Source organism: Astatotilapia calliptera, chromosome 3 (genome assembly GCF_964374335.1).
Source record: "Astatotilapia calliptera chromosome 3, fAstCal68.1, whole genome shotgun sequence".
Lineage (NCBI taxonomy): Eukaryota > Metazoa > Chordata > Actinopteri > Cichliformes > Cichlidae > Astatotilapia > Astatotilapia calliptera.
In genome coordinates this window covers 21803457-21820282 of record NC_137424.1, presented here as the reverse complement: position 1 = coordinate 21820282, position 16826 = coordinate 21803457, and the positions used below count along the sequence as shown (strand labels likewise).

The following is a 16826-nucleotide window of genomic DNA, read 5'->3' as shown; positions in this document are numbered from 1 at the left end:
AAGTAGTTATTAAAAGTGAATAATGAAAGAGGCTTGGTTAAGTCTTGACACACTGCGTTGGCTGTGTGTCTTACCAAGCAGATTACAAGGAGACAGTGACCCTGGGAGGAGCGAAAGTATTTCTGAAAGCTAACAGGCAGACATTGCGGAGTGATCCAGAAGGAGGAGCCGTAAAATGTCACAAAAAGGGAGGTAAGCTTGTGTTTTAGGATAATGGCTGACGGCCCGAACATGACACCTACTGGGCACAGAGGCTATAAGCCTCTAAAGGAGCAGCAGCAACAGTTAAAAAAAGCTATTCGCTTAGCTTCCCCTGGATCAACAAAGTTAGCTGAGAAGGAAGGCAAAGCAATGGAAGCTGAGCTAAACAAGCTTATTGCTTCCCAACAGAGAGGGCTGGATGACAAAATAGCCCTAAGTCTTGTGCTCAAAATAGAAGGAGAGAGATGTGAGCAGCAATTGGAACAACTACAAGCCGAGGCAGAGAAACGTTCAATTAACTGGAAGATTAAACAACAAATCAAGAAACTACAGCAAACTCATGCAAAGTGTTGCAAGTGGATGTTCTTGTGGAATGGAGCATCTTCCTGGATGGAGGAGGATGACACAGCTGAAACAGAAGATATGGAAAGCATAATGGAGGCTTTGAAACAACTGAAAGACCAAAATAAGAAGCTGGAAAACCAAATGAAGAACTGGATTCCAAAACCAGGAGATGCTAACAAGTATCACACAGCAGAGATTCTTCCTTGGGCCACGTTAACATCTAATGCCGTAGGACGACAATATGTCATGCCTGTAATGACCCTCAGAGGAGGACAAGTTCAAGGCCCCGATGGACAGACGGCAGTGGTTGTGGGAGGAGTAGCTGATGTTGAATACACCAGAGCACCACGGGTGTTTCATAATGAAGGGCCTATGACAGTTAAATGTCAGTCCCTGAATGGGGAAGGGAAAGAGATAACATCAGCCGCAGAGGAAGGCTTGCCTTTGCCTTCTTGTTCACATGAAGGAGGAGACAGGCCAAAAGCCGAAGCATCAAGAGAAAGCCTGCCAGACCAGACTGGAGAAGCGGATTGGACCCCAACAAACGAGGAAATGATTTCACCGGTGGAAAGGATGGCACAACCGGCTTTCATCGGACTGCCAACACCAGCAAGAGAAGAGCAGGCCCAAACCAGGTCAAAACACTCCAAAGCAATGGCCAAGTCAGACACATGGACAGGAGAAGTATTCGGACGAATGCTTGAAGCCCCGCAAGGGCTATTGGAAGTATTAAATACACTGAAGACCGTAAAGGACAAAATGACCAAAAGCATGGCAGAAGAGGAGAGCGACAATGATTCATCTACCACAGAGGAGGAAGAAGATGACGAAGATAACGACAGAGGAGGAGTCGCGTCAGAACCAAGTATAGCCAGGAATCTTAGGTCAAGACAGGTGAAAAAAGAGCAGGGACAGAGAAGGCCTATTTTTAAGAGTTCAAAAGGCAAGGGAAAATTGGGACAGTGTAAAACTGTGACCAAAGCAGAAAAAGCTGCGGGTACTCATTATAATTTGCCTTTAGTGGCTGGTGCAAAAAATGAACCAGTGTACCGCGCATACAAAGTAAGAGATTTGGAGGCATTGGTTAAACAGCTTCCACCTATAACTGGGGGCGGAGCAAGGTGGTTGCGTGAATTAGGCAGACTAACAGAAGGAGAGGAGCTTGCGATTGGCGATTTTCGCGCCATTTCTGCGCGGTGTATGCTCGGTGGTGGGCTAGCAGATGTAGAGGCTATAGCTCGCACAACTCGCCATGCAAATGATTTGCCTTATCATGAAGTGCAATGTGCTTTGTCTGACGCAGTCCGTGAAAAGTACCCAACCCCTAATACAGGAGCCATACCTAAAATAATTTGGGACCCCCAAAACACACCTAGAGAGTTTTTAGAAAAAGCCAGAGATCAGTGGTTGTTAGAAACAGGTACCCATCCAGGTAGAGAAGGTGAGCATCGGGCGTGGTTTCGCTCAGCGGTGCTGGCAGGGCTGCCAAACCAGGTCACAGAAGATCTACAGAAAAACCCAGATTTTGCCGTAGCAGATTCGGTGCAGTGGGAAAGACACGTCTCACATCGTTTGCAGCTGGAGCAGGACAGGGCGAACAAGCAGAAAAAAGAGTTGGAGGAGGCACAAGCGTCTCTACTCAAACTACAGTTGGTGGAGGCCAGAAACAAAGCCAGCGAAAAGAAAAAAGAGGAAAAAGAAAAAACAGAAAAAATTATGATAGTTGCGACCCAGCCTGGTCCTGGGCCTGAATGGCCAGATAGTGGCCCGGGTCCCTGCACTAATGACGGATGGCCCGCCAATGCACCAAGGCAGAACCAACCCACAGGGAATTGGGGAACCGGTGGATCGTACAGAGGGCGTGGTGGCTCAGCGGGGGGAGTACAAAGAGCTCGTGACACGGGGAATCTCAGCAGTGTGCCTTGGAATGTCTGTTGGAGGTGTGGAGCAGAGGGTCATTGGAACAGAAATTGCCCAGAACGTCGTCAGAACTATCAAAGACGAGGCTACCAATCCCAGGCACGTGGAGCTCCGAGAGCAAGAGATGGCTCTAGGGGAGCATATCAGGCCCCAAACCCGAGTGCAGCACCAGCCACGCAGTATCCAGTGGCTGACTGGAGGGAGGACCAGTACTGAAGGGACCCGGAGGGACCAAACAGTATGGTAATGGCAGATCCCATGCTGTTGATGACTATAGAAGGGACAGAATTGCCCTTCTTAGTAGACACTGGAGCAACATATTCAACCTTGAGAGCAGCACCAGACAGTGCAACGTTGTCCTGCCACACAGTGAACGTGGTGGGTTTTTCTGGGATCCCGACAACTCTGCCAGTGACTGACCCAGCTTTGACAAAGCTGGGCAAGCAGACTTTGAAACACAACTATGTGGTGTCATCGCAAGCGCCAGTGAATCTTATGGGCAGGGACCTGCTCGTGAAGTTGGGCGCCACAATCACATGTTCAGCAGATGGATTATCTGTGACTCTGCCAGGGGGACAGCATTTTCCGTGCCTGGGAACAAGTTCAAAGACTCAATATCTGCTCCAAGACTGTGAAAGAGCAAAAGTCAATATCTACTGGGGGAGATTAGTGAAAGAGGATGTTCTGAGGCAATTTCAGCTGTGGAGACCCTGGATAATGAGCTTGGCAGTTTACTCCCCTCCGCGCGACCCTTACCACGTTACCCTGTTTTATGATAAAGAGAATGACGACACCTATCGTGAATTATTTCAATCTGATCTTGAAGGTCAGACGTGGAATGTGCAAACACATGACATCTACATCGGACCAGAAGGTGTAGCCGCGGCTGTGAAATTAACTGATGAACAACTGCCTTGGTACAATGTGGAAGAAATTTCAACCCCTCACATTACATTGGCGGTCCACCAAGGTCATGGTGCAGGTGATCTAGGTCCAATGGTCAGGCGAGCACTGGACGACACAGGGTGGCAAAGAACCCAAATTCCTAACTTATCTTATGCTCCAAATTGTAAAACCTATCGCATAACTTGTGCCTGTGAGGATACAGTGATCTTGGAACATAAAGAAATTTCAAAAACACATGGTGAGGAGTGTGTAGATCATCCTCACGCAGTTGCTGGACTGTCGAATCTGCCTGACAGTCTATGGTCAAAAGGGCCCACGGATGTTGGCCTAGCTAAGTGTCCTCCTGTCTTGTTCCAGCTCAAGTCACACACACCGATCAATAGACCACAGTATAAACATAAACCTGAAGCAGAGGCAGGAATTACAGAAACAATAGAAGGCCTGCTAAGGGCCGGGGTGTTAGAGCCCTCTCACTCACTGTGGAACACACCAATTCTACCAGTGGAGAAACATGGAACAGGAAAATACCGTATGGCACATGATTTGAGAGCCATTAATGAAATATTGCTCTCTACTACTGCACCGGTACCAAATCCGTACACAGCTTTATCAGCTATCACATGTGACCAAAAGTGGTTCACGTGCATTGACCTGGCAAATGCATTCTTTTGTCTTCCTCTGCATGAGTCACTCAGAGACATTTTTTCATTCACATACAGAGGCCAACAACTCAGATACACACGTTTGCCACAAGGCTTTGCACTTTCTCCAGGCATTTTCAATCAGGTGCTTAAAGAAGCCCTGTCGTCATGTAATTTGCCTAATGATTGTACATTAATACAATATGTTGATGATCTTCTCATTGCAGCCCCGTCAGCAGCGGATTGTACAGCGGCATCGTTCGTTGTGTTGAATAGGTTGGCGGAATGTGGCTTTAAAGTAAGTAAAGACAAGCTGCAGTTAGTTCGCCCTGAAGTGACCTTTTTGGGCCGGGTAATCGCACACAAATCAGTGGGTTTGATGAACACACACAGAGACCAAATTTTGACACACCCAAAACCGCGAACTGTGAGAGAAATGCTTTCTTTTCTTGGTTTAACAGGTTACAGCAGGCAGTTCATTCCGGATTATGCAGGCAAAATTGCCCCTTTAAGGGGCCTAATGAAGCAAGTTGGTGTTCGAAACTTTAAGGCTGAGTTACCTTGGACGCCTGAAGCTGAAGCCGCATTTATTAGGGTAAAACAGGATTTGTCAAGGGCCTCAGATTTAGCCACACCCAATTATGACGAGCCATTCTATTTAGATGTTTCTGAAACAAACTCAATTGTAAATGGAGTGTTGTTTCAGAAAAAAGGGGGGGGTAGAGAAGTGCTCATGTATGTTAGTGTAAAACTACATCCAACAGAAGCAAAGCATCCTACATGTACACAACATGCAGCAGGGGTTGCTAGAATTATCCAAAAAACAGCACATGTAGTGAGAGAACACCCACTAAAAATACTCACTACACATAGCATAGTGGCATACGTAAATTCACAAGCATTTTGTATGTCACCACGGGCACAACAGAGACTGAGCAAAGTCTTAGAGGCCCCAAATTTGACATTCACACATGAAGGAATTAACATGGCAGATTTAATGGGTGTAGGGGAACCACATGACTGCGCCAAAAGAGCACAGATCGAGGAAAAGATTAGAGAGGACCTGAAGGCCGAACCCATACCGGGAGCTGAGGATTGGTTCACCGATGGATGTTGCCACCGAGACGAAGGAGGACTGAAAGCAGGGTATGCGGTGGTCTGCAGAGTAGGAGGAGATTATCAGGTCAGAGAGTCAGGAAGGATTGAGGGAAAGCAGTCGGCCCAGAGAGCTGAAGTGATAGCCTTAGCTCGAGCTTTGAGACTAGCCAAGAACAGGAGAGTGAACATCTACACCGATTCGGCATATGCGTTTGGAGCAGCGCATGTGGAGCTGCCTCAGTGGAAAAGAGCAGGATTCAGAACAGCAACCAATGCACCTATCTCCCACATACATGAAATGGAGGAACTGGAAAAGGCCTTGGCTGACCCAGAGGAGGTGAGCATTATAAAATGCAAAGCTCACTCCCAAGGAACCAGTATGGTGGAAAAAGGAAACCAGAGAGCAGACGAAGCCGCAAAGGAGGCCGCAGGCTACAAAGGACAGAGACAAATGATACAGGTAACATCAGAAGAAGAGATACCTGTTGACCTGATTGAGGAAGTTAAACGGGCCCAGGAGGAGGCATCCCCAGAGGAAAAGGGGGTGTGGAAAAACAAAGGAGCCTGGCAGGATGGACATTTGTGGAGGGGGCCAGACGGGCGCCCCGTGCTGACAGCCAAAATGGCAGAACAGAAGGTGGATGAAGCCCACGGACTTGCCCACGTGGGGAGAGCCCAGATGGAAAGAAATTTGTGTCATTGGTGGCATCCTGAGCTGCGAGGAATGATAAGGGAGAAGGCCAGGATGTGCTTAATCTGTGGGGCACACAATCCTAAGCCAGCAGTAAAACCGGAAGTGGGTAAGTTTCGGCCCCCTGAGAGGCCGGGAGAGGAGATTGTTATTGATTTCACTGATATGATTGATTCCGGGCCGGGCGGTGTAAGATATTTGTTAGTGTGTGTTGACGCTTTGACCGGCTGGCCAGAGGCCTGGGCTACAAAAAAGGAGGATGCTAAGACTGTCATTAAGTGTTTAATCAATTATTACATTCCCCGTCATGGGTTCCCGAAAAGAATTAGATCAGATAATGGAACCCATTTTAAAAATCAAGATTTGGAAAAAGTAGAAAAAATGTTGGGCGTCCAGCATAAATTTGGAACGGTCTATCATCCTCAGTCTCAGGGGAAAGTAGAAAGAATGAACCTAAATTTGAAAAACAAATTGGCAAAAATCTGCGCGCAAACAGGGCTAAATTGGGTCGCAGCCCTGCCGGTTGCGTTGATGACCATAAGATGTTCTGTTAATCAATCCACAGGTTTTACACCATACGAGCTGCAAACCGGGAGACAGTTTCCGGCACCTTGGACGGTGGGCTCGGGTGAACGGGACAAAAAGGGGAACCGGTCCCACGCAGACTACTGGAACGAGCTAAAGGCGCTAGTGTCCAGTTTCACGAAACAGGCGGCTTGTAAGGGGCCCACAGGAGAAGGAGAGGTCCCGGACGCGAAAACAGTGTGGCTGAGAGTCATCAAACGAAAGTGGAAGGAGCCCCGCTGGACTGGTCCATATGAGGTATCGGCTCGGACGGCGACAGCGGTCCAACTGAAGGGGAAAGGCGACACCTGGTATCACTGGACGCAGTGCGTAGCTGCGCACGAGGGCTTGGTGAGGAAGGATCAATCTCAACTCGACGCAGGTGAAATTGAGCGGCACAATAATCCCTCACACCTGTGCAACGGACCGACCGGTAGTCTACCCGGAAGGTCAAAGAAAGAAGAGCAGCCAAGGAGGAGATCGCCGCGCCAACGAAAAGGAGCGGTACCACACTGAACACCTAAAACAAGAGAGAGGCTCTGACAAAGGGCTTTGAACTTTTTACTACACCATAACATTCACATACCACCATGCCATCACAACAATTAGACACTGGTGAAGAAAGAAGAGTTTCAAAAGCCATCACAATGTTCAAAATTATTATGAGTTTGATGTTAACTATGTTGCTAATCATGGCTATTTGTTTTTTGATTTGTTTGTTGCAGACCGACCCGGGAAACCAGTCTGAGCACGGAGGCCATGCCAGTCCGGCGTTGTTTCATACACCAAGTACATCACGCGTGGTCCATAGTGATTTAAGGTTGCGGGCAAGAGTGAAGCGCGAGGTCTCTGGTAAAAAGGATGAGTGTCTCAGCACATATGGTGGTTCAGTGGTAGAATTCTCGCCTGGCATGCGAGAGGTCCCGGGTTCAAATCCCGGACGAGCCCCCAAAATGTTATGGTTCAAAAATATTGGAGATGGACACCAGAGGAAAAACCCACAATAACAACACTGGTCCGGTCGGGTTGAGTCAAACGATGATTTAATGATCACACACGTGGGAGATGGACACTGTATGCGGACAGTCTCAGATCTCATCTCAAAAAACACATTTCCATAGTTTTATGAAATCAGGGTATTAGAACGCCCCCTCATGCGTAGTGACAGGTGTAATACAATCAATGTTGACAATTTTATTTAACACAAAGAATAACATTGTCTCCTTCCCGAGGGCAGACGCTAACTGCCCCCCTTCTCCTGGAACCGTCTGTACCCTGCTGAGACACAACATGGCAACTACAAGGACTCTTTCATTTATTAAGACCATCAGTGTGTATTGCTCTAAATCAAGTATATAATATTAAATGAATATTGCTGGATCAGCTACTTCTACTTAAAACATATTAAAACATGACTAAGCACAAAATCACCAAGAATGACATCTTATAAGTGCTGTGTAAGCGCGTGCGGCCTTCCAAGCTCAAAGCCTTTGCCCTCCATAGATCAGCCAGACTCGCGCTGGCTGTAGCTTTTAACCTTTAATTACCTTGAGCACAACTCTAAAATGAGCAACAAACTGCAATGTGTATGGAATGATCATGGTTACATCTGCAATGGAAAATCATGTTATTATTCTGATACCTGTAAGAAAGATCAAATTAAAGTTATCACCATCACTGTAATGCAAAGAATAATGTAAGATCAAAAACTTCAATTCATGCTTAATGCAAAGCTGATTATATACTTCTAATGAACTAATAATGGCATATTAAAATATTAAATGATAATGAGAAAAACATCCCCTCCTTATTCTACACTATTGAGGCCAATTACACCACACCAGGGTCTGTGACTCTTGCTCAGGCCACTTACACCACACCAGGGCCTGTGGCACTGGCTGAGGCCACTTACACCACACCAGGGCCTGTGGCTGCTGGCTCAGGCCACTTACACCACACCAAGGCCTGTGGCTGCTGGCTGAGGTCACTTACACCACACCAGGGCCTGTGGCTGCTGGCTGAGGGCACTTACACCACACCAGTGCCTGTGGCTTCTGGCTGAGGCCACTTACACCACACCAGGGCCTGTGGCTCTTGCTCAGGCCACTTACACCACACCAGGGCCTGTGGCTGCTGGCTGAGGCCACTTACACCACACCAGGGCCTGTGGCTGCTGGCTGAGGCCACTTACACCACACCAGGGCCTGTGGCTGCTGGCTGAGGGCACTTACACCACACCAGTGCCTGTGGCTGCTGGCTGAGGCCACTTACACCACACCAGGGCATTAGTTGCTATTGAGGCCCCTTACACCACACCAGGGCCTGTGGCACTCGCTGAGGCCACTTACACCACACCAGGGCCTGTGGCTGCTGGCTGAGGCCACCTACACCACACCAGGGCATTAGTTGCTATTGAGGCCAATTACACCACACCAGGGTCTGTGACTCTTGCTCAGGCCACTTACACCACACCAGGGCCTGTGGCACTGGCTGAGTCCACTTACACCACACCAGGGCCTGTGGCTGCTGGCTGAGGCCACTTACACCACACCAGGGCCTGTGGCTGCTGGCTGAGGTCACTTACACCACACCAGGGCCTGTGGCTGCTGGCTGAGGGCACTTACACCACACCAGGGCCTGTGGCTCTTGCTCAGGCCACTTACACCACACCAGGGCCTGTGGCTGCTGGCTGAGGCCACTTACACCACACCAGGGCCTGTGGCTGCTGGCTGAGGCCACTTACACCACACCAGGGCCTGTGGCTGCTGGCTGAGGGCACTTACACCACACCAGTGCCTGTGGCTGCTGGCTGAGGCCACTTACACCACACCAGGGCATTAGTTGCTATTGAGGCCCCTTACACCACACCAGGGCCTGTGGCACTCGCTGAGGCCACTTACACCACACCAGGGCCTGTGGCTGCTGGCTGAGGCCACCTACACCACACCAGGGCATTAGTTGCTATTGAGGCCAATTACACCACACCAGGGTCTGTGACTCTTGCTCAGGCCACTTACACCACACCAGGGCCTGTGGCACTGGCTGAGTCCACTTACACCACACCAGGGCCTGTGGCTGCTGGCTGAGGCCACTTACACCACACCAGGGCCTGTGGCTGCTGGCTGAGGTCACTTACACCACACCAGGGCCTGTGGCTGCTGGCTGAGGGCACTTACACCACACCAGTGCCTGTGGCTTCTGGCTGAGGCCACTTACACCACACCAGGGCCTGTGGCTGCTGGCTGAGGCCACTTACACCACACCAGGGCCTGTGGCTGCTGGCTGAGGCCACTTACACCACACCAGGGCCTGTGGCTGCTGGCTGAGGCCACTTACACCACACCAGTGCCTGTGGCTGCTGGCTGAGGCCACTTACACCACACCAGGGCATTAGTTGCTATTGAGGCCCCTTACACCACACCAGGGCCTGTGGCTGCTGGCTGAGGCCACTTACACCACACCAGGCCCTGTGGCACTGGCTGAGGCCACTTACACCACACCAGGGCCTGTGGCTTCTGGCTGAGGCCACCTACACCACACCAGGGCATTAGTTGCTATTGAGGCCAATTACACCACACCAGGGTCTGTGGCTCTTGCTCAGGCCACTTACACCACACCAGGGCCTGTGGCACTGGCTGAGGCCACTTACACCACACCAGGGCCTGTGGCTCTGGCTTAGGCCACTTACACCACACCAGGGCCTGTGGCTGCTGGCTGAGGCCACTTACACCACACCAGGGCCTGTGGCTGCTGGCTGAGGCCACTTACACCACACCAGGGCCTGTGGCTCCTGGCTGAGGTCACATACACCACACCACGGCCTTATTTGCTTCTGAGGCCACTTACACCACACCAGGGCCTGTGGCTGCTGGCTGAGGCCACATACACCACACCAGGGCCTTAGTTGCTATTGAGGCCAATTACACCACACCAGGGCCTGTGGTCTTGCTCAGGCCACTTACACCACACCAGGGCCTGTGGCTCTTGCTCAGGCCACTTACTCCACACCAGGGCCTGTGGCTCTTGCTCAGGCCACTTACACCACACCAGGGCCTGTGGCTCTTGCTCAGGCCACTCATATCACACCAGGCCCTGTGCTTCTGGCCGAGGCCATCTTCACCAAACCAGGCCCTGTGCTGCTAGCTGTGGCCATGTACAACACACCAGGCCCTGTTCTGGTTCCTGAGGCCATCTTCAACAATCCAGGGCCTGTGCTGTTGGATAAATGCTAAACTGAGCCTTTGGGTTAGGGTATTATGCAAACATGCAGGTATGGTTATAGGATTGTCTTCGTAACTTCAGGTACTTGCCACCTAATCACTTGAATCCATAAATTGAGACATTGTGCTGGGGCCAGCAGCTTACGGCCATAGCCATACCACCCTGAGCACGCCCGACCTCGTCTGATCTCGGAAGCTAAGCAGGGCTGGGTTTGGTTAGTACTTGGATGGGAGACTTCCTTGGAATACCTGGTGCTGTAAGCCTTTCATTTTCATGTCATTGAACCGCTTTTGATCCAGAGAAGGGGTGTATTAAAAGACCAAAAGCAGCTGCCCATTAATGAGGGCACATTAACGACATTGCTTTTGGCTCTTTTCCAATGTCTTGTGCTGCTAGCTGATGCCACCTACACCACACCAGGTTCTGAGTGACCGGCTGGGGCCACTTACACCACATCAGGGCCTGTGGCTCTGGCTGAGGCCACTTACACCACACCAGGGCCTGTGGCTGCTGGCTGAGGCCACTTACACCACACCAGGGCCTGTGGCTGCTGGCTGAGGCCACTTACACCACACCAGGGCCTGTGGCTGCTGGCTGAGGCCACTTACACCACACCAGGGCCTGTGGCTGCTGGCTGAGGCCACTTAAACCACACCAGGGCCTGTGGCTGCTGGCTGAGGCTACTTACACCACACAAGGGCCTGTGGCTGCTGGCTGAGGCCACTTACACCACACTAGGGCCTGTGGCTGCTGGCTGAGGCCACTTACACCACACAAGGGCCTGTGGCTGCTGGCTGAGGCCACCTACACCACACCAGGGCCTGTGGCTCTTGCTCAGGCCACTCATATCACACCAGACCCTGTGCTTCTGGCCAAGGCCATCTTCACCAAACCTGGCCCAGTGCTGCTTGCTGTGGCCATGTACAACACACCAGGCCCTGTGCTGCTGGCTGAGGCCACTTACACCACACCAGGGCCTTAGTTGCTATTGAGGCCACTTACACCACACCAGGGCCTTATTTGCTTCTGAGGCCACCTACACCACACCAGGGCATTAGTTGCTATTGAGGCCAATTACACCACACCAGGGTCTGTGACTCTTGCTCAGGCCACTTACACCACACCAGGGCCTGTGGCACTGGCTGAGTCCACTTACACCACACCAGGGCCTGTGGCTGCTGGCTGAGGTCACTTACACCACACCAGGGCCTGTGGCTGCTGGCTGAGGGCACTTACACCACACCAGTGCCTGTGGCTTCTGGCTGAGGCCACTTACACCACACCAGGGCCTGTGGCTGCTGGCTCAGGCCACTTACACCACACCAGGGCCTGTGGCTGCTGGCTGAGGCCACTTACACCACACCAGGGCCTGTGGCTGCTGGCTGAGGCCACTTACACCACACCAGTGCCTGTGGCTGCTGGCTGAGGCCACTTACACCACACCAGGGCATTAGTTGCTATTGAGGCCCCTTACACCACACCAGGGTCTGTGGCTCTTGCTCAGGCCACTTACACCACACCAGGGCCTGTGGCACTGGCTGAGGCCACTTACACTACACCAGGGCCTGTGGCTCTGGCTGAGGCCACTTACACCACACCAGGGCCTGTGGCTGCTGGCTGAGGCCACTTACACCACACCAGGGCCTGTGGCTGCTGGCTGAGGCCACTTACACCACACCAGGGCCTGTGGCTGCTGGCTGAGGCCACCTACACCACACCAGGGCATTAGTTGCTATTGAGGCCAATTACACCACACCAGGGTCTGTGACTCTTGCTCAGGCCACTTACACCACACCAGGGCCTGTGGCACTGGCTGAGTCCACTTACACCACACCAGGGCCTGTGGCTGCTGGCTGAGGCCACTTACACCACACCAGGGCCTGTGGCTGCTGGCTGAGGTCACTTACACCACACCAGGGCCTGTGGCTGCTGGCTGAGGGCACTTACACCACACCAGTGCCTGTGGCTTCTGGCTGAGGCCACTTACACCACACCAGGGCCTGTGGCTGCTGGCTGAGGCCACTTACACCACACCAGGGCCTGTGGCTGCTGGCTGAGGCCACTTACACCACACCAGGGCCTGTGGCTGCTGGCTGAGGCCACTTACACCACACCAGTGCCTGTGGCTGCTGGCTGAGGCCACTTACACCACACCAGGGCATTAGTTGCTATTGAGGCCCCTTACACCACACCAGGGCCTGTGGCTGCTGGCTGAGGCCACTTACACCACACCAGGCCCTGTGGCACTGGCTGAGGCCACTTACACCACACCAGGGCCTGTGGCTTCTGGCTGAGGCCACCTACACCACACCAGGGCATTAGTTGCTATTGAGGCCAATTACACCACACCAGGGTCTGTGGCTCTTGCTCAGGCCACTTACACCACACCAGGGCCTGTGGCACTGGCTGAGGCCACTTACACCACACCAGGGCCTGTGGCTCTGGCTTAGGCCACTTACACCACACCAGGGCCTGTGGCTGCTGGCTGAGGCCACTTACACCACACCAGGGCCTGTGGCTGCTGGCTGAGGCCACTTACACCACACCAGGGCCTGTGGCTCCTGGCTGAGGTCACATACACCACACCACGGCCTTATTTGCTTCTGAGGCCACTTACACCACACCAGGGCCTGTGGCTGCTGGCTGAGGCCACATACACCACACCAGGGCCTTAGTTGCTATTGAGGCCAATTACACCACACCAGGGCCTGTGGTCTTGCTCAGGCCACTTACACCACACCAGGGCCTGTGGCTCTTGCTCAGGCCACTTACTCCACACCAGGGCCTGTGGCTCTTGCTCAGGCCACTTACACCACACCAGGGCCTGTGGCTCTTGCTCAGGCCACTCATATCACACCAGGCCCTGTGCTTCTGGCCGAGGCCATCTTCACCAAACCAGGCCCTGTGCTGCTAGCTGTGGCCATGTACAACACACCAGGCCCTGTTCTGGTTCCTGAGGCCATCTTCAACAATCCAGGGCCTGTGCTGTTGGATAAATGCTAAACTGAGCCTTTGGGTTAGGGTATTATGCAAACATGCAGGTATGGTTATAGGATTGTCTTCGTAACTTCAGGTACTTGCCACCTAATCACTTGAATCCATAAATTGAGACATTGTGCTGGGGCCAGCAGCTTACGGCCATACCACCCTGAGCACGCCCGACCTCGTCTGATCTCGGAAGCTAAGCAGGGCTGGGCTTGGTTAGTACTTGGATGGGAGACTTCCTTGGAATACCTGGTGCTGTAAGCCTTTCATTTTCATGTCATTGAACCGCTTTTGATCCAGAGAAGGGGTGTATTAAAAGACCAAAAGCAGCTGCCCATTAATGAGGGCACATTAACGACATTGCTTTTGGCTCTTTTCCAATGTCTTGTGCTGCTAGCTGATGCCACCTACACCACACCAGGTTCTGAGTGACCGGCTGGGGCCACTTACACCACATCAGGGCCTGTGGCTCTGGCTGAGGCCACTTACACCACACCAGGGCCTGTGGCTGCTGGCTGAGGCCACGTACACCACACCAGGGCCTGTGGCTGCTGGCTGAGGCCACTTACACCACACCAGGGCCTGTGGCTGCTGGCTGAGGCCACTTACACCACACCAGGGCCTGTGGCTGCTGGCTGAGGCCACTTAAACCACACCAGGGCCTGTGGCTGCTGGCTGAGGCCACTTACACCACACAAGGGCCTGTGGCTGCTGGCTGAGGCCACTTACACCACACCAGGGCCTGTGGCTGCTGGCTGAGGCCACTTACACCACACAAGGGCCTGTGGCTGCTGGCTGAGGCCACCTACACCACACCAGGGCCTGTGGCTCTTGCTCAGGCCACTCATATCACACCAGACCCTGTGCTTCTGGCCAAGGCCATCTTCACCAAACCTGACCCAGTGCTGCTTGCTGTGGCCATGTACAACACACCAGGCCCTGTGCTGCTGGCTGAGGCCACTTACACCACACCAGGGCCTTAGTTGCTATTGAGGCCACTTACACCACACCAGGGCCTTATTTGCTTCTGAGGCCACCTACACCACACCAGGGCATTAGTTGCTATTGAGGCCAATTACACCACACCAGGGTCTGTGACTCTTGCTCAGGCCACTTACACCACACCAGGGCCTGTGGCACTGGCTGAGTCCACTTACACCACACCAGGGCCTGTGGCTGCTGGCTGAGGCCACTTACACCACACCAGGGCCTGTGGCTGCTGGCTGAGGTCACTTACACCACACCAGGGCCTGTGGCTGCTGGCTGAGGGCACTTACACCACACCAGTGCCTGTGGCTTCTGGCTGAGGCCACTTACACCACACCAGGGCCTGTGGCTGCTGGCTCAGGCCACTTACACCACACCAGGGCCTGTGGCTGCTGGCTGAGGCCACTTACACCACACCAGGGCCTGTGGCTGCTGGCTGAGGCCACTTACACCACACCAGTGCCTGTGGCTGCTGGCTGAGGCCACTTACACCACACCAGGGCATTAGTTGCTATTGAGGCCCCTTACACCACACCAGGGTCTGTGGCTCTTGCTCAGGCCACTTACACCACACCAGGGCCTGTGGCACTGGCTGAGGCCACTTACACTACACCAGGGCCTGTGGCTCTGGCTGAGGCCACTTACACCACACCAGGGCCTGTGGCTGCTGGCTGAGGCCACTTACACCACACCAGGGCCTGTGGCTGCTGGCTGAGGCCACTTACACCACACCAGGGCCTGTGGCTGCTGGCTGAGGCCACTTACACCACACCAGGGCCTGTGGCTCCTGGCTGAGGTCACATACACCACACCACGGCCTTATTTGCTTCTGAGGCCACTTACACCACACCAGGGCCTGTGGCTGCTGGCTGAGGCCACATACACCACACCAGGGCCTTAGTTGCTATTGAGGCCAATTACACCACACCAGGGCCTGTGGCTCTTGCTCAGGCCACTTACTCCACACCAGGGCCTGTGGCTCTTGCTCAGGCCACTTACACCACACCAGGGCCTGTGGCTCTTGCTCAGGCCACTCATATCACACCAGGCCCTGTGCTTCTGGCCGAGGCCATCTTCACCAAACCAGGCCCTGTGCTGCTAGCTGTGGCCATGTACAACACACCAGGCCCTGTTCTGGTTCCTGAGGCCATCTTCAACAATCCAGGGCCTGTGCTGTTGGATAAATGCTAAACTGAGCCTTTGGGTTAGGGTATTATGCAAACATGCAGGTATGGTTATAGGATTGTCTTCGTAACTTCAGGTACTTGCCACCTAATCAGTTGAATCCATAAATTGAGACATTGTGCTGGGGCCAGCAGCTTACGGCCATACCACCCTGAGCACGCCCGACCTCGTCTGATCTCGGAAGCTAAGCAGGGCTGGGCTTGGTTAGTACTTGGATGGGAGACTTCCTTGGAATACCTAGTGCTGTAAGCCTTTCATTTTCATGTCATTGAACCGCTTTTGATCCAGAGAAGGGGTGTATTAAAAGACCAAAAGCAGCTGCCCATTAATGAGGGCACATTAACGACATTGCTTTTGGCTCTTTTCCAATGTCTTGTGCTGCTAGCTGATGCCACCTACACCACACCAGGTTCTGAGTGACCGGCTGGGGCCACTTACACCACATCAGGGCCTGTGGCTCTGGCTGAGGCCACTTACACCACACCAGGGCCTGTGGCTGCTGGCTGAGGCCACTTACACCACACCAGGGCCTGTGGCTGCTGGCTGAGGCCACTTACACCACACCAGGGCCTGTGGCTGCTGGCTGAGGCCACTTACACCACACCAGGGCCTGTGGCTGCTGGCTGAGGCCACTTAAACCACACCAGGGCCTGTGGCTGCTGGCTGAGGCCACTTACACCACACAAGGGCCTGTGGCTGCTGGCTGAGGCCACTTACACCACACCAGGGCCTGTGGCTGCTGGCTGAGGCCACTTACACCACACAAGGGCCTGTGGCTGCTGGCTGAGGCCACCTACACCACACCAGGGCCTGTGGCTCTTGCTCAGGCCACTCATATCACACCAGACCCTGTGCTTCTGGCCAAGGCCATCTTCACCAAACCTGGCCCAGTGCTGCTTGCTGTGGCCATGTACAACACACCAGGCCCTGTGCTGCTGGCTGAGGCCACTTACACCACACCAGGGCCTTAGTTGCTATTGAGGCCACTTACACCACACCAGGGCCTTATTTGCTTCTGAGGCCACCTACACCACACCAGGGCATTAGTTGCTATTGAGGCCAATTACACCACACCAGGGTCT

At 53.1% G+C, this 16826-nt stretch overlaps 1 protein-coding gene, 3 non-coding genes and 1 pseudogene across 4 annotated transcripts; all 5 read left to right on the top strand.

Annotated features, from left to right (window-relative positions):
• Positions 1 to 4731: 4731 nt before the first annotated feature.
• Positions 4732 to 7234, top strand: LOC145426198 (uncharacterized). Its single transcript, XM_080299759.1, has 2 exons — positions 4732 to 5911; positions 6368 to 7234. Exons 1-2 carry the CDS (start codon positions 4747 to 4749, stop codon positions 6880 to 6882), a joined length of 1680 nt encoding a protein of 559 aa, XP_080155885.1. The 5' UTR covers positions 4732 to 4746; the 3' UTR covers positions 6883 to 7234.
• Positions 7235 to 7242: 8 nt separating this feature from the next.
• On the top strand, positions 7243 to 7323 carry trnaa-ggc (transfer RNA alanine (anticodon GGC)). Its single transcript has one exon. It is a non-coding gene; the product is annotated as a tRNA-Ala (tRNA).
• Positions 7324 to 10731: 3408 nt separating this feature from the next.
• Positions 10732 to 10850, top strand: LOC145427422 (5S ribosomal RNA; annotated as a pseudogene).
• Positions 10851 to 13717: 2867 nt separating this feature from the next.
• LOC145426713 (5S ribosomal RNA) lies at positions 13718 to 13836 on the top strand. The gene has a single exon (XR_013907426.1). It is a non-coding gene; the product is annotated as a 5S ribosomal RNA (ribosomal RNA).
• A 2041-nt stretch (positions 13837 to 15877) lies between these two features.
• On the top strand, positions 15878 to 15996 carry LOC145426580 (5S ribosomal RNA). Its single transcript, XR_013907290.1, has one exon. It is a non-coding gene; the product is annotated as a 5S ribosomal RNA (ribosomal RNA).
• Positions 15997 to 16826: the final 830 nt, after the last annotated feature.

What these genes read in the sequence shown, in the direction of transcription:
- LOC145426198 (XM_080299759.1), top strand. Translation starts at nt 4,747, where the DNA reads ATGTATGTTAGTGTAAAACTACATCCAACAGAAGCAAAGCATCCTACA. An exon ending in AGCAGTAAAACCGGAAGTGG is followed by an intron (nt 5,912 to 6,367) that starts GTAAGTTTCGGC and finishes ATCAATCCACAG; the next exon opens with GTTTTACACCATACGAGCTG.